The sequence below is a fragment of the Sander vitreus genome, chromosome 19 (genome assembly GCF_031162955.1).
Source record: "Sander vitreus isolate 19-12246 chromosome 19, sanVit1, whole genome shotgun sequence".
NCBI lineage: Eukaryota > Metazoa > Chordata > Actinopteri > Perciformes > Percidae > Sander > Sander vitreus.
This window is the reverse complement of record NC_135873.1, coordinates 11,263,981-11,282,674: the sequence shown is the minus strand read 5'-3', so window position 1 is coordinate 11,282,674 and position 18,694 is coordinate 11,263,981. Positions and strand designations below refer to the sequence as shown.

General features: G+C 39.7%; 1 protein-coding gene across 1 annotated transcript in view; it reads left to right on the top strand.

Annotated features, from left to right (window-relative positions):
• Positions 1–18,694, top strand: part of col25a1 (collagen type XXV alpha 1 chain) — a 143,887-nt gene that overhangs the window by 111,830 nt on the left and 13,363 nt on the right. Inside the window, exons 11-20 of the mRNA XM_078276167.1 lie at positions 770–814; positions 3,569–3,613; positions 4,201–4,227; positions 6,103–6,147; positions 12,305–12,337; positions 12,893–12,928; positions 14,969–15,013; positions 16,397–16,459; positions 17,507–17,575; positions 18,378–18,422. Coding sequence (XP_078132293.1) covers positions 770–814; positions 3,569–3,613; positions 4,201–4,227; positions 6,103–6,147; positions 12,305–12,337; positions 12,893–12,928; positions 14,969–15,013; positions 16,397–16,459; positions 17,507–17,575; positions 18,378–18,422 — 453 coding nt within the window. The remainder of the gene's footprint in view (positions 1–769; positions 815–3,568; positions 3,614–4,200; positions 4,228–6,102; positions 6,148–12,304; positions 12,338–12,892; positions 12,929–14,968; positions 15,014–16,396; positions 16,460–17,506; positions 17,576–18,377; positions 18,423–18,694) is intronic.

The following is an 18,694-nucleotide window of genomic DNA, read 5'->3' as shown; positions in this document are numbered from 1 at the left end:
TTTAAAGTATATATATCATAATAACAACATATTTGATCAACTTTCACACCAAAATGTGATCCATTCTCATTCATCCCAATGATTAAAAACATTTTTTTTCATTACTTGCTAAGTCCAATGTACCATTGTTTCACTCATCTTTGATACATCTATAAATATGACCATGGTAACAGTAAATCACTTTTATTATGAAGAAGCACAAATAGCCAACATAAGCAAATTGCTATGCAAGAGAGTGGGCGTTCAATAAAACATGCTTTGGTACAACCTCTAAATCGTTTACTTTAAGTTAGTTAAATTGGTACATCAGCTACAGTATATATATAAAGCCTTTTATTGTTTTAAATTTTCTCTTCTCTTTCTCAATTAAGTTATTCTTGCCCTCTGCCTGTATCGTCCATAATTTTAAGCAGATCGTAAACTATGACATGCAATATTTATTCTAGCCTGTAAGTTCAGCACACACTGGGTATATGTGCTGAAGTGGGGATGGGAACAATAGACATGTCTCCTTTTAATCCAACGCATGTTTGCATCTGGTGTGTGTCGTTTGATGGTGTAGTTGTGTAGTTTTGTTTATGACTGAGTAGTGTATGACTTGGGAGATGGTTTAGGCATTGAGTAGGCAAGTAGAAAGACAAAGTACATTATCATATTTTTTACCATAACTCTGCACTGTCCCATGCTCTGTTATTAATTTGAAATGAAATACAGTGTGAATATTTGAATGTGATGTAATACCTAAAGGCCTTTGGCATTTATTTCTCAGGGTTCGCTCGGGCCTCCTGGCATCCCAGGTGTTGATGGACTGAAGGTGAGGTTACTCATATAAAGAGATATGCAAACAGTACAGTTGATGATTGTGGTACACATTTCTGTACCCTTCTTTGTGGCTGTTTAGACTAGTTTTTACCAAGAAAAATGGGAGATGCTGCAAAATAGTCCAATAAAAATCCATCCATCCATCTTCGTCCGCTTATCCGGGGTCAGGTCGCGGGGGCAGCAGCTCCAACAGGGGACCCCAAACTTCCCTTTCCCAAGCCACATTAGCCAGCTCCGACTGGGGGGGATCCAGAGGCGTTCCCAGGCCAGGTTGGAGATATAATCCCTCCACCTAGTCCTGGGTCTTCCCCGAGGCCTCCTCCCAGCTGGACGTGCCTGGAACACCTCCCTAGGGAGGCGCTCAGGTGGCATCCTTACCAGATGCCCGAACCACCTCAACTGGCTCCTTTCGACGCGAAGGAGCAGCGGCTCTACTCCGAGCTCCTCACGGATGACTGACCTTCTCACCCTATCTCTAAGGGAGACGCCAGCCACCCTCGCTTGTACCCTGGGTCTCATTCTTTTGGTCATGACCCAGCCTTCATGACCATAGGTGAGGGTAGGAACGAAAATCGACCGGTAGATCGAGATCTTTGCCTTCTGGCTCAGCTCTTTTTTCATCACAACGGTGCGATAAAGTGAATGTAATACCGCCCCCGCTGCGCCGATTCTCCGACCAATCTCCCGCTCCATTGTCCCCTCACTCGCGAACAAGACCCCAAGGTACTTGAACTCCTTCACTTGGGGTAAGGACTCATTTCCTACCTGGAGTAGGTACTCCATCGGTTTCCTGCTGAGAACCATGGCCTCAGATTTAGAGGTGCTGATCCTCATCCCAGCCGCCATCAAATAAATAACTAAATAGTCTATTAACAAATAATTTAATTTATTCCAGTTGTAAAATGTAATTCTCCAGAAAGAAATGTGAAAAATCTTATTTATTTAATTTTAGAATGTAACAGGAGGATTTGTGGGGGAAACATAATGTAATTTCACTTTTTATTAAAAAGGTTTCAAGACTCACTTAACATACTTAGAGATTTCATTAGTTCTTTTGGCCATGTGTTGCACTTTTCATATTTGAAAAGTTCTGCCATGCATTCTGACAATTTCAGACCGCGATCCTATTTGGGAAAAATCCCCTTGGCTGCACCGTCAAGTCTTAACCACAAAGCGCTGTTTCAAGCTAACTGTGAATCTGCTCACAATTAGCTAATTTCTTCATTTCATTCTCAAACCGGATAAAGAAGACACACTGCAGGTGTTTCACAATGGTGGAAAATAGAAAAGCATGTTTATTCCAGAGAAGACGACGGCATGAGTGAAGAGAATGAATTGGAAGATGATTTGAGAGGCGCCATCTTTCTAATCTCATGCATGCATTTATAAAGATACGAGCGGAGAGGCACGCATGGTTGTAATAGAATCCAGAGTGGAAGCCATTCTGACGCTGGAGACAGTGAAAGCAGAAGGCCTAATTCCATACTTGTGTATGGAGGGGGGTTTGCCAGCATGAAATAGAACTCCAATGCTGGGCAGTGCAGTTATAAAAGAGAATCTGTTATGGTATGTAACTGTCACTCATGCAGAAAGTTGAAGTCTCTAAAGCAGTAGAGGCTGCTCTGCTCCAGCAGTGGCAGGTTGACTGGCAGACATCATATTGATCTGACATAGACATCCTCTAAAAAGGGATGATTACTAATGCAAACCTTATCAGACCCAGTTTAGGAGTTGTTAATCAGACTCCATCATCATTATGGCAATATGTCATTCTCATCATGTCAATGACTTCCATATGTGGGCTGATAGATGATACATGATCCCAGCATTTATGAAGTTTCACCACTAGTGTGTAGCTGAGGGGACACACCCTACACACACACAAACACACACACACACACACACACACACACACACACACACACTGATATTTCCACAGTGCTTCATGAAAACAAAGCATTGTGGGAATAATGAAAACAATAAGAAACTGACAAAGAAAAATAAACAGTACAGTAAGTTTGTTACCAAAATGTAATAACCCAGTTTCCCTAGAATACTGCCAGTATTGGGCAGCCCATTGACATGTATTTTATAATAATAATAGTAATGTGCTTTATTTTCCATCCGGGCTAAATTAATTGGAGTAATCCAGTTAAAGCTGTCTCTGGGTTGAGGAATAGCTGATACTCTTCTAAAAGGCTAATGATGTGGTAGGTTTGCAAAGGTCAGGAGGTTAATGGTTTTTGGCAACAGATGGACTGAGGTTTGTTTCTCAGTGACAGCCGCGGAGAACAGAGATTCAGACTCCAATAACCGCGAACTGGCATTCATCAGATGGGCTTGGCTTTCTTCTTTTTGTACATGTTCTGAACCAAACTTAGATTATTAAGCTATTAATCAGCCTGTATATCCTCTCTACTTTCAGATTTAGTTTGCGGTTTCAATATTTTATACTTGAACTAAATAATTTCATAAATCCGTAGTTGTACAGTACTATGTGCAGAGTCAATTCCTTGCAATACACTGTAGTAAAATACATGATCTATCTACTGCTCTGTTATCAATTATCCTGCAAATGCAGAACACCTCTCCAGTTACAACAGAAGCTTAGCCTCTGTTAAGGTTAGAGGTTATCTCTAACAAATAAAATGTGAAGCTTTTTGTATCTCCTGACCTAAACCAGAGTTCACACTGCTGACACAGCACACTGAATACAGCCACTGTGTGTATGTTATGCTGTCCATAGGGGGATGTTGGCATCCCAGGATTGGACGGTGTCCCCGGAGCCAAGGTCTGGTGCACACACATTCTGTGTGCTCTTTATTCTTGTATATTCATGGCGATTTTATTTTTGTTGTTGTAAAGTTTATAATTTTTCATCCTTTCAGACACCATCCACCAAGACTTTTTGCCATTTTATTTTTTTATATCATACATTTTTTTATAAACTTCTTGTTTTTTTCATTCTTCTTTAATAAAACATACATACACATAACTTTTCATTCCATTGTCGGATATCATGTTTACATGATCCATATTTGCCAGTAAATGAATATGAACATGTCATAGCAGATGTCCATGTGTGTAATTAAATGTATTAGTGGTACCTACATATAGGCTCTACCTAATTGAAATTCTGGGGAAATTCTGGCCTGTTAATATTGACAACTTTCCCTAATGACTGTGCAAGTTTTAAAAAGCTGATAGTCGAGGGTCTGTCTGGGGAAAAAGCAGCCATAACACAAGAGAATTTCCATAATCTAACATGAATTTAACCCCAGATACTATCTGACCCTTAGTGGCTGCAATAATTCCCCAACTGAACCCAACTCCCCCTGAGATTTTCTCTCTTAAATACTCTGCTTTCTTTCCCAACAGGGTGAAACAGGAGAGCGAGGTGAAAAGGTAAAGTGCTAATTCAGATCACCAAACATTATTGTTAGCATCAGTCTTGATATTCCACCATGTGCTAGAACAGCCGTTATGACGGCAACTCTGCCTTTGCTTCACAACTCCAGCTTGTTTTTTTAAAGGTGACTCCCTTCTGAGATTTGGCCATCAGTAAGTCAGTGATTCAGTGAGTCACAAAATTCAACCCAATTTCTCAAACTCCAGGCCCTGGAGAAGACCAGAAAGCTGAACACAAACAATAGCCTCAGTGAGGAAAAGCAGCCTTATTCTCTCCATTCCCAAGTTCTAATGGTGCCCGTATTCGCTGTTGTTGGACAGCAGTGGGTGGGAGGTGTGAACACTGACCGAGTTGAGAGTGAGACAGGATGGGGAGGGAGGTGATGACTCAGTGTTCTTCATCGACCACAAAACTGGCCTTCTGGCACTTGTTCTCAGATGTTTTTTTCTTCGAATCAGAGACTTATTCCCTGTCATTAACACACCTGATTCACTGTAATAATGAGGCTCTGCGGCCCCATAGCCCATCTCCTAGCAACCACCGCTCACAGCATCATGGGTCTTCTGTGGAGAAAGGATGCAAATAATGGCTCGCTGTGCAGTTATAGAAACTGCATCTAGAGGAAATTGCTTTGGCATGAGTTCAGGTCAATCAGGTTAAAATGAAGCCGGGATATATATATATTTAGAGAGGAGCCAGATCTGTTAACATAAACTGCCAGAAAATTCAGAAAAGCAATTTATTTTCTGACTCTATGCTAGTAGTCATTTTAACTTCATAGATGGAAAATGATAATGCATCTAAAGTGCAGAACACTTGATGCCAAGCATAGTGCTTGTAACAGTAAGCTCATTTTCTTGAAGTTCCTTTTTAATATTCTCCACAAGGACACAACCTTTGATTCCAGATCCTTGGAATTGTTAGTCATTGTATGATTCACAATCAATTAGACTATCATTTACTTAATAAAAAGCCATGTGGCTTTATCAAAGGTGAAAGTCAGTCTCAAGACTGCCAAAGACAGCACTGAAATTCACTAGAAAGTACTATGAGCTTTTATTTTGAGGGGAGCCAAATATGTTAAACTGTTGTTTTTGGCAATGGTTGCTCACTAAAGGGCCAGAAGGCAAATTCAAGAAAGCAGTGCCAGTCTCTAACAGATAAAAACAGATTGTTTGAGAAGCACAGAGCTCATTACAGTAGGCTCATTTTCTTGAAATTCTGACATCATGAGGATAATATCCTCCACAAGGACACAGCCCTTTATTTTAAATCCCTGGGTTTGCTCACCTTTAAATTACAAACATATTAGGCTATACTGCTCTTGATATAATAGCTGCTGTCAACATTAAAAAGTATCCATATCAGTATTGATATGAGTGATTGTGGCCCTGGTTAGCCTGACAAGCCAGACCCACATCAAGATGTTGGGTCTGGGAACTCACCATTGACAGGGCTCAATCCGAGGGGCGGGATAAACGGTTGTCTTTCAAATTTCCTCTGCACGCAATAGGATAGCGCTACAGCCAGGCAGAGCAACGAAGAAGGTAGCAGAGCTAGTTGATAGATTAAAGTTTTGCCGTATCTGGTCGGCAAAACTCCAAACACATCTTTCTTTTTTAAGAATGATTTCAGTGCCGTTCTTTGTTCTTTTCTCAAAGAAAAGCTTAACTCCAAGTCTTCCAGAGTCGCAGCCAAAGCCGATTCGAAAGGCCGCTGTTCCCAGCAGCAGCAGCCATAATCCCGCCCACCGACTCTATACACGATGTGATTGGCTGTTTTGACACACATTTTGCCTACAACAAATATCACGCCTCCTCATTTGCGATCAATATACTGAATATGATTATCTCTGTGTGATTGCATAACAGGGCGATATGGGTGAAGATGGACCTAAAGGTGATATAGGAGAGAAGGTATGTAAATTCCACTTTACCTTTCCTTCCCTCTGTTTATGTCTTGGAACCTGCACAGAGAAACAGCAGAGTCTGGCTTCGTCCGGAAAACATAAAAAAAAGTTAATGTTGGCCATCTAAGAGGAGATCTGTGGAGAGCAGCAGAAGTAGCTGAGGTCAAGTGCCATCAGCTGTAGTCAAGGCTGCACAACAGCAATCATCCTGGCACTTGATGGGTCCTTTGTGCTTAATGTGGATTTAATTGCAATGCAATGCTGACGTTACATTTTCTGGTCGGATGGCTCCTGCATTAATTTGGAACCATTTATCATCAAGACAGCTTGTCAAGTTGGGATCCATTCCTAACAAAAGGCAGAGTGGTGCTCTGTTGGACAGATTTTTCAGAGCTAAAGTAATAGATTCATGTCTCTGTCCAAAAAGCTTTTGTTTTTAGGGAGAAAAAAAATCTTTTGTGTTTGTACATTGACATCATGCTCAGAGGCAAATTATGCATCATATCCAGGACTTTTGCCTTTGCTGCTATTATTTTGTTAAAGCAGCATTTATGAAAAAAGGGTTGCAGCCTTATTTGTATTGGCTGACCTCATGACAGAATGTGGGCCTCTTTACCGACCAAACTTGTTTTAATGCATTTCAGAAACCAAACAATAATGGACTGGAATAGACTGCAAGTCTTTGAAAAAATGCAAAAATTGCTCACACTTCTGGGAAAAGATTTTTTCAAATTTGCCAAAAAAATGATAACACATGCTAAGAACAGACAGCACACAAAAAATACTCTTTTATACACTGAAGATGCTGCTTTTTGCTAGAAATACTGAGTTAGGTATAAAACCCAAATATAACTGATAGACCAGCATCGGACTAGAAGCAGTGTACTCAAAATGTCACTGCCAATTTATTGCTGTTCAGCGAAAAACAACTTTGATAACTTCTCACTTTATAGGCGCTCGGGTTTTTAAAAAGACTGCTGAACACGGCTGCCAAAAAAGACACCATTTGAGGGAAACAGATGCAGGATATCATCTGCGAAAAATGAGTGAACAAAAGGAAAGTGGAGGGCGATAAAACTCTGCAGCTCGTGCACCGCTTTGATCTGGTCTACCTCAACGCAGTAAAAGGTTAAAAATGGATTTTCGCTGCAGGAGTGTATAAGAAAAAGTGGAATTGAGTACCATGGGAATTCAGACTTCTGTAGCCAGTCACCTGCCATTCATTCTATAAGCGCAGACTCATGTATTTTGCAATAAAAAGAGACAGAAGGTAGTGTAAAGTCTTAGTATGGATTGGATTACCTCATCTTCTCAGATTGTCAATGTCAGGATGTAAAAGTAAGCATAGTGCACAACATATGGTAGGAATAATTGTGTTTCAATCAAGATATAACTCAGTATACATCCAGATGAGTTTAACATATGTCAGATACACAAGGATTGCTAGAGGAGAAAACTCATTCCGCTAAATGAGCCTCTGTCATCAGAGTGTCTGATCAATTGCTCATCCCTGATATTACTGTTTCACTGGCGGAAGAGGAAACCAGCGAGTAGAGTGGACAGAGGAGGGGAGAGCATCTTTAGTCTTCCTTTGCTAAAGTTGCCAAAGTTAACAATACACAGCACGCACTGCGGGGAAAATGTGGTAACACTGGGTGAGAGGTGAGGCAGGGAAAGTTTTGGTATGTTGAGCAGAGAGACCTCAGGGAGTGCAGAGGGGGGAGAGAAACTGCAGTGCAAGCAGTCAGACCGGGCTTTGCATGATACAAAGGGAGATTGTTTTGACGGCGAGGGATCTGCGGAGTGTGAAAGAGACGAAATGACAGGACATATTTTGTTACATGCACACTCACTCCTAAACACAAGTATAAATCTCTCTTCCTCCCATCCTAGAAGACACAATCTGTTGCTCTCTGGATCATGAATGACAAAAATATGATGTATGCCTTAGATGAGAGAACACATACAGTATGACACCATTCATTATTGGATGTTCTGTGCATTTGTAGTCAGTGGTAGAAGTACTCCGATCATTTACATAAATAATACCACAGTGTAAAAGTATTCTATTACTAACTGAGTTTAGTAGGTCAAAGTACATACATGTACTAGCATCGTAAACGTAAAAGTAGTCATTATGCATTGTAGTATTGTATTATTTTACTACATTTTACTCATATTAATCATATTCTTTCATATTAATTGCAGTTGTTTAAAGGACTAGTTCAACATTTTGAGAAATGAGCTTATTAGCTTTCTTGCAGAAAGTTATGACTGTACGGTAAATATGTAGCCAGAGCGAGCAGCAAGTTAGCTTAGCTTAGTATAAAGACTGGAAACAGAAAAACTTCAAGGTTAGTTCTGTCCAAAAGCAACAATATCCACCCTACCAGCACCCTATAAAGCTCATTTAGTAATCGGATAATTCACCATTTTATGGGCGGTTATTTCCCCAACTATTTCTTGGCCAGGACCAGTAACTTCCTGGAATCTCCATTTGTCCCCCCATACGTATAGCATGTTAATTAGTTAGCTTTAGAGAAGCTTTGAATATTTGCACCACTAAACATACAACATCATCTCAGGTCCTGCATTATTACCTAATCTGTATGACTGTGTCTTATAGAAGGGCCCTCTGTCAAAAGCTAGTTTAACACTTAAAATGTGTTTATAATGTGCTCACATAAGCCATCCTCAACTGTGAGCCTCTGCATGTCCATCTCTGGCCTCATTTTAAACAAATCATCACTGCAGTTAAACGCTTTAGTTCCAAACCATTTACCTCTGCTGCATTCTGCCTAAGTATTAAACTAGGTGTGAAATGAACTGTGACTCTTCTTGTTGAAAAAGTAAAACCTCAGAGATAGGAAAATGATTTTAAGGTTAAAAGAAAATAAACCCAAGTAAACTCTTGAATTGGTTTTGGGAACTTCCAGGCTGTGCTCTTGGCTCTGGCTGGTGTGGCACAGTGGTTGGTATAATTTTTGAATCCTGAGATCCGGTCCAAGCTCTTGTGAACTGGCCGTGTTTCAACTGTTGGCAGGGCTTTTCTGCCCTGGGAGCCAATCATAATCTGTGTTGCCTCACATATATTCCAACTCAGTGACTAAGGTCGATATTCAGCTGAGGCCGCTGAATTCAGTCATCTTCACTAATGACCACAATATGAAGTAGGAGTCATGTTTTGAGGGCTGTGGTGACATTTAACAGTCAACATTTGTCACAACTCTGCTCTGGCTTCATTGCTCGCTGATTAATCCTCTCCATGTCATTCGCTCTCACTCGGCAAACAGCTGAAAAATGGCCTGATTTATCAAGCATATGAGATCTTGATGCTATTATCTTTAAATGCCAATATTCAGCGACAGCTCTGGGTGCCTATAATAAAGTGGAGCTGTGGTGACAGCTCTCCGTCCTGCTATGCGGTTAAATCACAGGCTGCCTCACCATGGTAATTGGCCCAATTGGGACATTTTAGCACTCTGTGCCACACCTCAGCTCACCTCCCAGTTCCACTACTTTTTCCATCTCATAGTTCTTCATTTGGAAAAGATAAAACTAGTGAAAACTCTCACTTGGCTCTTGGTGCTTGGTATATTGTTATGTAAATATGTAATTTTATTTTCTTTTAGGGTGACTTTTACCATCTGTCTAGAGACTGCAGATGAAAAATAGCCTTCTGGCTAACTCTGGCATATTGACAGAAATGTTTATTAATATGCACTGTAATAAATAAATAAATCACTTGTGTTAGGGCTGTCATGACAGTCAATGTTGGGAAGGTTACTTTGGAAATGAAATAGATTACCGATAAACAAGTTACCCTATTTAAAATGTAATAGTAGTGTAACTATTTCAATTACTTTATCAAAGTAATGCAACTTATTACATTGAATTACTTTTTGAATTACTTTTCGAAATGCAGTACAGCCACAATGACAATGACTAATGTCAGACTCATTTTAAAATCCTTTATCACATGAATTATTAATTAAGATTATAATAATTTGTTTTGAAGAACAGCCAGAGGTTGGACATCAACATTTTCGACGTTGATAGCATTTTGATCGCTGGCAAACATTTTTTGCATTGCACGGTTATGTTCGAACCCTTCTCAAATTTTTGTATTAAACGTTTTTTTTTATTTTTCCAGCACTGGAACGCATTTTTATCCGTAGCCATAGTGGCAACTCTCAGACAGCTTGAGAGGCAATTTCACTGTCAGACGAGTGGCGCTGCAAATTCAAACAGGAGAACCAATCGAAAGCATCAGAAAAGCATCAAACTTTACTAAACGGCTGTGGCTGGAAATGGCAAAAGAAGACAATGTGCGCAGGAAAAACATGCAAAGCAACAAAATTAATATTCAACATATAGCCTAGCTTTTTACAGAAAATATTCAGACGTAACCACCAATGTAATCATGAACATTTTCACAGGTAACTGTAATGTAATTTCACTTTTTTTTCTTCCAGTAACTGTAACGGATTACAGTTACCTTTTTTTTTTTTTTATTAAATTACGTAATGCCATTACATGTAACTAGTTACTCCCCAACACTGATGACAGTAAACGTCAAAGGTGTTTATCAGTTCAGCAGCAGGGGAGTGAAGTGTTAATTGCATGTGTAGCATCCTCTCATACTTGTTTTTACATGGGTCATGGTGGCTTTTTGGTTAAAAGTGTGTAAACTGTGCCGTAAATTCTTATTTTCCACAATATTAGCTCCTTATGCTCTCATCCTGCTGAGGTTAATAATGGGAAAAAGGTTAAGCATGCTTACATCTAGTCCATAGCTTGATTATGAGCTTAACAAGGTGAGATCTTTTGTAGTTTCTTCTTAAGATGTAACAATTCAGTACAGATGTGAGGCATTCTTACACATCTATCCCTGCCAAAAAGCAACAGGTGTAAACCACGCTCTGACTTTGATGTTTGTTTTGTTGAAACAATTCAACCATGAGACAAAGAAAGTTCGAATAATGGGCCTCTGTAGAAAGTTTCCTGTTTTATTATAATTTTTAGGTTAACCACAACATGACATCCATGTTGTTTCTTAAGTATTTAACCAAAAAACATTTTACTTTATCATGTAAAATGATGTGAAAGCCTTTCATTCATCTTCGAAAATGTAATATGAGGATCCCATTTACACAGCTAACTATAAAAGTTAATCCTCTTAGAATTTTGTTATATATTTTATTGGGGGTACCCCAATAAAATATATAACAAAATTCCAATATAAAAATTGGAATGATAACTTTTAAGATATAGATGGAGGCACACTTAAGTATGCAACAAAGCCCAGCTGTAAACAGTAACACTATTTATTATCTGCAATTAAAGATGCCTTGTGTGCTATGCATCGTAATGACTCCCATAAAAAGCTGAGGGCGAGAGGCATTCCTTCAGCAACTTCTGAGCGCAAGGCGTATGTGTAGTGAAACCACAGAGTCCACACCAGAGCTAAAGACCCAGTCTCCTTCTCCCCACTCCCTTTTCCCACCAACCATAATTACGCTTATTGGCCCCTTGTTTTATGTATGTTTTTACTGTATGCTGCAGTAGTAATGCAGTGCATAGGAAAGGGCCTGGGTTCTGGATGTTTGGATGACTTTGCTGGAAAAATGTGATATAAGTAGCTTTGTCTCCTTCTAGTTCAATACCCTACCTGAGGAGATGCAATGAAAAAGGGGTTAAATGATTGTTAGTACAGTATATCTTTCAAGCCCCTTACCTCCTCTACTGTTGGGGATTTCTTCTATATAGTGTTAGATTGCATGTCATCACCAGTATGCAGCTGCACTCACAATGAAATGATTCCCAGCACTGTAGTTATAAAAAGGCTGTCTCAAACTTCTGAGAAGGCATTCAATGTGAACATGTTTAGAATGTTTAGAATAGCAGACAATCCTTTTTCTAATTGGATTTCACACAATTTTATCCAGACAACTCAGTAAATGCAGCAGTTACGAAATGATGTTCTGCATCGTTAAATCGTTAAGTAAAAACAGGCTTCTTTCATATATTTTGTAGCTGTAATTGCACAGTAATGTTTATTCCTGTGCAGAAAGCCCCATCCAGTCTTGGAATAACCTCTGTCGCTTTTGAACTGTTTTCCATGTTGTACCTTTTCAAAAAAAATGTTTTTATCTTTCTATTAGGGAGATGCAGGCTCCACTGCAGCAGGCATCAAGGTGAGAGCTAGGCTAGCGCTAAAGGTTTCTCCAATGTGTCGGTTGCACCAGCTGTTTGTAGGTTCACATTTACTAAGTGGAGATTAGATGTCACTAAATCAGAAAGGTTTGCACTACACAAACTAACTAGTTCTTACATAAACATTAATTACTAGATATTTACATAGGTAACTTTCAGGTGTAACTAAGCTTTTCCTAGCTAACTGAACCAACTCTCTAACTAACGTTAGCTTGCTAACGTACAACCCATTTAGAGTGAAGAGTAAAAGAGTAATATGGCTGACATATCTGATCTGATACTTCAGAATGCTGTTAAACAGTGATGTAGGTTTCTTTTTTAAATTACATCGAAATAAATATATAATACTACTTATAGCGTAGTCTAAATAGCGTCAGTTATGTTAAGCTAACGTTAGCTTAATCATCAATTTAAAGTACTCTAAGACCTTAAAGAAGGACTTAACACACAAACTTAGTAATGGATTTACAAATAGATGGTGCAGCCCAATCCTGAAATGAAGCGGTTTAAAAGCAAACTTTTTGCATGTATTACAGGGCGAACCTGGAGAGCCTGGACGAAGTGGATTAAAGGTAATAATTGCACTTTGCTAAACAAAAGATAGCTAGTAGTATATCAATAATCGTAGATGTAGCAGTAATTGTAGTACGGTTTTAATCATATGGACTAACCATACGCTTTATTTTGTTAAATATATAGTGTGTATTAATGTTAATAGGTTTCTACTCAGATAAGTGACTATGGGACTCAAATATTCAACTATGCAGTAACGGAAAATTCTCAACATTCAGTTTCTAGCTGAACATATTTCTTTTATTTTTCATCACTGTGTGAATAAACACATCCAGTGTAAAAGGTGAAGCTATAGTCTGTTGTGCAAAATTAAGTAGTTCAAGTTTGGGTAAGAGCATTCCAAACTCAGTTTAACCTCATTGTTTAATAAGGATGGCTGTACATGGGGGGCTCACTGAGCAGAACCTGACACTTCAACTTTGGTACATCACAGTGCTCCGACTCATTTTACATTTACTTTGGCTTGAAACTTGATTTGAGCCAGTGTAGGGTCCCAAGTATCATACTAACAGCTCTGGATATACTAAATGTTTTGGATGTTTTTGTTCCATTTTATTGTTACCTGTACTTGAGGTCTAAAACCTCTTTGTAATCACATTACTTTTAAGTGACTTTGAGTTCGTGAAAAGCGCTATATAAATTCAATTTATTATTATTATTATTATTATTATTATTATTATTATTATTATTATTACTTTGCTTTGCATCAGTCCAACAATGGACTTTTGTGTTGTTTAAGCAGTTTGTTAATATGCCTATGACTTCTCTCTTCCAGACAATTATTATTTTAGTGTTTGGCACATTTTCCAAGGAAATCAGAAGAATATTGCTTAAGAAACAGTTGCTGATGAGAAACTAAACAAGCATGCAGCAGAGAAGGAGCTTTTTTCCTGCAAAATAAAAGCCAGTACTTGTCCCTTGACCAGACTGCTGCCGATATTGCACCACTGCCCCATCTAATTACACTTTTTAATCCCAAATGCTGCGCCCCATTAATTCCCCCTCTCTTTTCTCTGTTTGGACAAACTGGTTTCAGACAGACAGAAGGGCTTTGAGCTTTTTTTCTGCTGCTCTGCAAAGACAACTCTCATTGCCTAAACAATTTGTTTGACTGCTTTTTCTTATCTCTCATTTTTACAGCCGTTCTGCTAGTGCTGTCACACTCACACTCACACATTGTATTTCTCACCAAATGGCCATCATGAGATTGAGTTGTTCCCTATTAAGCATTATCATCGGATGGCATTTAAGTGTTGAAGTAGCAGTCCACAAGAAAGACTTTTATTCATTAGTTTTACAATGCTTTCATTAGCCACAATGGAAATGTACAGCCCTCTCTCTGATCCCCTGAGTAACGTTACTACGCCACTAATCATTTCTTTTCATATGCCATAAATACAATAGTCTTAATAGAGCGTTAAATTATCCAGTCATTTTGTTTTGAAAGTCTCGCAGATGCCTCACAAGAGACTTGACCTCCTGATTTTTCCACAGTTCAGAATCAAATGACTTACTCAAACTTGCATATAATGGGAGTTTGGCATTCTCAACTTGACAAAGACCCGACCTTGGTAACAGAGAAAAAGTACAACTCTTGACTTCCAGCACTGCCAAACTCTGACGACCTTAAAGCTACGGCAGCTCTCTCAAACAGCTTTTGCAACTTTAATCCAAAGTATCATTCCAGAAACCAGAACTTTTTCGCACCTGCCCAAACCAATAAAATCATAAAAATAAAACTTTGTTGCACTTTGTGAAGGGTTGAGTGTTATAACAAGCACTAATCACGCTGTCAAGCCATGGCTGCATGAGTTGGTTTGAAATTGCATGTGCAGTACCTTCTGCTAGTGCTTACCGCAAGCAAATGACAGTCAACATACACTTAAGGCCACTTTTCAGAATAACAGCAGCTTGACAGCCAGAAAAAACACAAATAGAAAATAAAGTGTAGAGCTAATAGAACCCCGAAGAGCCTACAAATGAGGCTTGACTCAGCTTAGCTTGGCTTGGCTGTAACATGTCACACTCTTCCTGTGTAGGGAGAGCCAGGACTTCCAGGGCTGCCTGGACTTCCAGGGATAAAGGTAAATGCGTCGCTGTTTTTGTCCCCAGTCATTGCCCCGGTGTTGTCCCTGTCCATCCTCTTCAGCCCGTCTGTAGCAGAGCTCAGAGCAAAACTCAGCTGACCTGTCGTCATGCCTCATGCATGACACATTATGGTCTCATAATGCTTTTCTTGCTGTGTGGGATGTGTACCTAGACTGCAAGGTTCCATCTGCTTGAGTGGCAGACGCACAGTAATACCTGTACATTCAGCGCAGTGAAATGGAAGGAGCTCAGGCAAAGTGACAAGGCCAAATAGTTGATGCTTTTGATCTGAACATGCCAGAAGAAAACTGTCTCATTAAGGTTTGTGAATAGTGTAGAGGTCTATGAATTAATGATCGGAACACTGCATCCCTGGCAACAACTTCAGTCTACTTTCTGGAGGTGGCGTCAAGAGAATCTCTGCAAAATGTGTTTAAAACTACTGCTAGTTAACAAGAGGAAGCTTGCTTGTTGACTATCGTAAAAAAAAAAACCGCAGATGGTGAGCAAGGGGCACATATTATTTCACGGCCATCGTTTTCTTAAAGAATACCAATTTTTCTCAGGATCATTAGCTTGAAATGTAACGTAAATGCAAGGAACGCTCACACGGGCATGATGAGATGATGCTTGTTGCTATTTTGGTTTTGTTTTTCTCGTTTTGTGTGCTTGTTATGTGCTGGCCTTGTAACCTTCATTTTACATTTTATATACTCCTGTTTTTACTTAAGAGGCCTGAATGCTTGACAATATTTTGCTAACGTAGCACTCTCTGCTCAGCTTGCACTTTGTTCTGCTCTGCATTCTTGGCTGTGTATCCAATCAAAGTTTAAAAGTTTGAGAGGCAAGGGTCCATTACCTCTCCAAAGGCTTCCAGGGGGCCTAATCTACAGTAGGTGGGATGGTATAGCATTTAAGTCACAATCGAATGTGATGCAAATCAAATCAAACACATCTGGAATCTCACTCCTCATAAGTGCAGATGCAAAAATGTTAATGCTTCTTCATAAGTGGCAGAGAGCCTGGTTTATGCACACACACACATACACACGCTTCTTGTGCCCTGATGAGTTTCTAACAAGGTCAGTCATAACGTCTCATCACAGGGAGTCATTAATATATGTGAAACCAGGTGATAAATTAACAAGCCGCTGATCATTTGTGTGTGTGATTTATGCACGTGTCCCTGAGTGAGTGTGTGTGTTTGTGTGCATGTGTGAGTGTGCGAGCAGTATATGCATGCCTGTCGTTTTGAATATGTTTGGCCGTGCATCTTGTGTATGTGTTTAGCGCTCATTAGCAATGGGTGGAGGTAGCGCTACGCCAAAAATATGCCCTGTGGAAAAAGAAGTCATTTTTGCCGATGGGTTTTCTTTCAGGGTGAGCCTGGATTCTTCGGTCCCCAGGGAGAGCCAGGGCTTCCAGGACTCCCAGGAACTAAGGTGGGTGACGTTTAACTTTCCAGAGTAACTACTGTAATCTTGTTTATCACCATGCGAGAGTGCATATTTCAAGTCGATGAAAATTAGTTGCATCAGCTTTGACAGCTTTTTATCACATCCTGTCTGCGCGGTCGTCATTGAAATCAGTAATCCCTCTGGATTTACTGTCTCATTATCCGTTATTATCACTTTACAGAGGTGATTAAGCCTCCGTTTCTTCAAAATGTCACTTGGAGGTGATCAGAATGAGCTAATCCTCACTGCTTCCTTTGAGTCGTGGCATTATCACACTGTGGAGCCAGCAGTGATAATCCAGACATACTAGATTTAATGTTCACATTGTCCTTTTGCATGGGTTTGCAGTGCAGTGCAGAAAGTGTTTTATCTGATAGTTTTTCCTTCATGCTCACATGAATTTTACAGCCAATGTTTGTTATTTTTTTCAAACTAAGAGTCTGCAGATTTATCTGCAATTGAGTTATCATTGGTAAGCATTTGGTATGCATTTGAAGAGGAAACCAAAGCCTAATTGACTCAACACTGTTGAATAATGGTTGTCCCACTTGGTTTTAAGTATCAGAAATAAGTAATACAGCTTGATGGGCTCTGAGTGACACCACACCCCCCTCTATTGGCTGCCTTAAGTCACTTCATATTAAGAGAAGATGCACACAACTACAACAAAGGACTTTCTTTAAATATTCAACTTAAGGACATAGAGGGCTTGGTGTGGATGTGTGTTTTGGGAGTTTTCTTAAAAATAACATTTCACCTTCAAAGAGCACAATCTACCAGGAAACAGAGTGTGCTGATTCAGCATAAATATCTACAAGTCCACGTAAATCTGTAGAGTAAGCAAACTTGGGAGAAGGGCAGAGAGCTCTTATAGTAGATTCCTCAGTCATGTCAATACTGCATAACATTAAGTAAATTGGAAGTTCATGCCTGATGTTCAGAAGATGCATCACAGCTCTTCTGCTCAAAGTAAAGAGAAACTGGTTCTTGATCAGTGCTGTTGTTGAGCAGTTTGTTCTTTTGTCTGTGTAGGGTGAGAGAGGCGACCACGGGCCACAAGGAAAAGGTGAAAGAGGAGAACTTGGACCCGTTGGACCAAAGGTCAGTTATTCAAGTGCACACGGGCATGTGTGCACACACAAATGGCACACATTATGTGAAAAGAAACTGGATCATTCAGCAGCACGTCTTTTTAAATCGTCCTGCTTGTTCACAACCGTCTTTTTAGCCATGTAGTAAGTAGATGTTTGCTGCCATCTAGAGCCTCGCTGATTTTAGCCATGTAGTTAGTAGATGTTTTCTGCCATCTAGAGCCTCACTGATTTAAGCACACACTATAAAGTTACCAGAGTTTTAAATAAGAAAAAGTAGAATGCATTCCCAAAGCAAGGGCTCACTCAGTTCATCAAATATTAAGTTATGTTAACATAGAAAGCTGGCTAAACCATTTTAGCCGGTAATAAGTTCAAGGCTTTCCCTGGAGTCTGCGTAAAATAAACCAAATATAAATGAGTTTACCATTGTTTATGTCTGGCACTGACCCAGCAGGTAGCTTAAGCTCCAGTCTAAACTTAGCCGACCCGCAGATCTGTTTCACATCCTATTAGAAACCCCCAAAAGTGAAACCCCTTCTTTATCAATGCCAGAGTAATAATAAACACTTTCTCCATTGCTCTGCAGTTATGGCATATTAAAAGCTGCTCGTGTCAGTGAAGCTGACTGTGTTGCTCTCTTGGGAATAGTACGAGAGGTTGATGATAATTTTTTTATGATGAATTTGGATTGAACCCATAAAGAAAGTGAATTTTTTTTTTTATGCTTTTCAATTTCATGTTTATATCTCAAGTACTTAGCTTGTCCCTCATGACTCTTTACATCATCTATGTTTTCTTTCTCACGGCAGGGTTCACAAGGAGAGGCTGGTACACCTGGTCTTAAAGGGTCAAAGGTGAGCTTGGCAGATATGTTTTCTTTAAATTTGGTGAACACAGCGCCCTAATTAGCAGTGTTGTTGATGTGTGTTATTGCACCTGTTCTTGTACCAGGGCCATGTTCAGCCCCGACAAAACATAGCAACACGTGTTTTTTAAACTGAAATGGAGGTGTGTTGAACACCCTGTTGTGCGCGCAAGCGCTCTGCCTTTTTATTACCACAAGTTTACAGACACCTCTCTGCTGATTGGTTATCACCCGTGACACAGCCAATAAACAAGAGACACA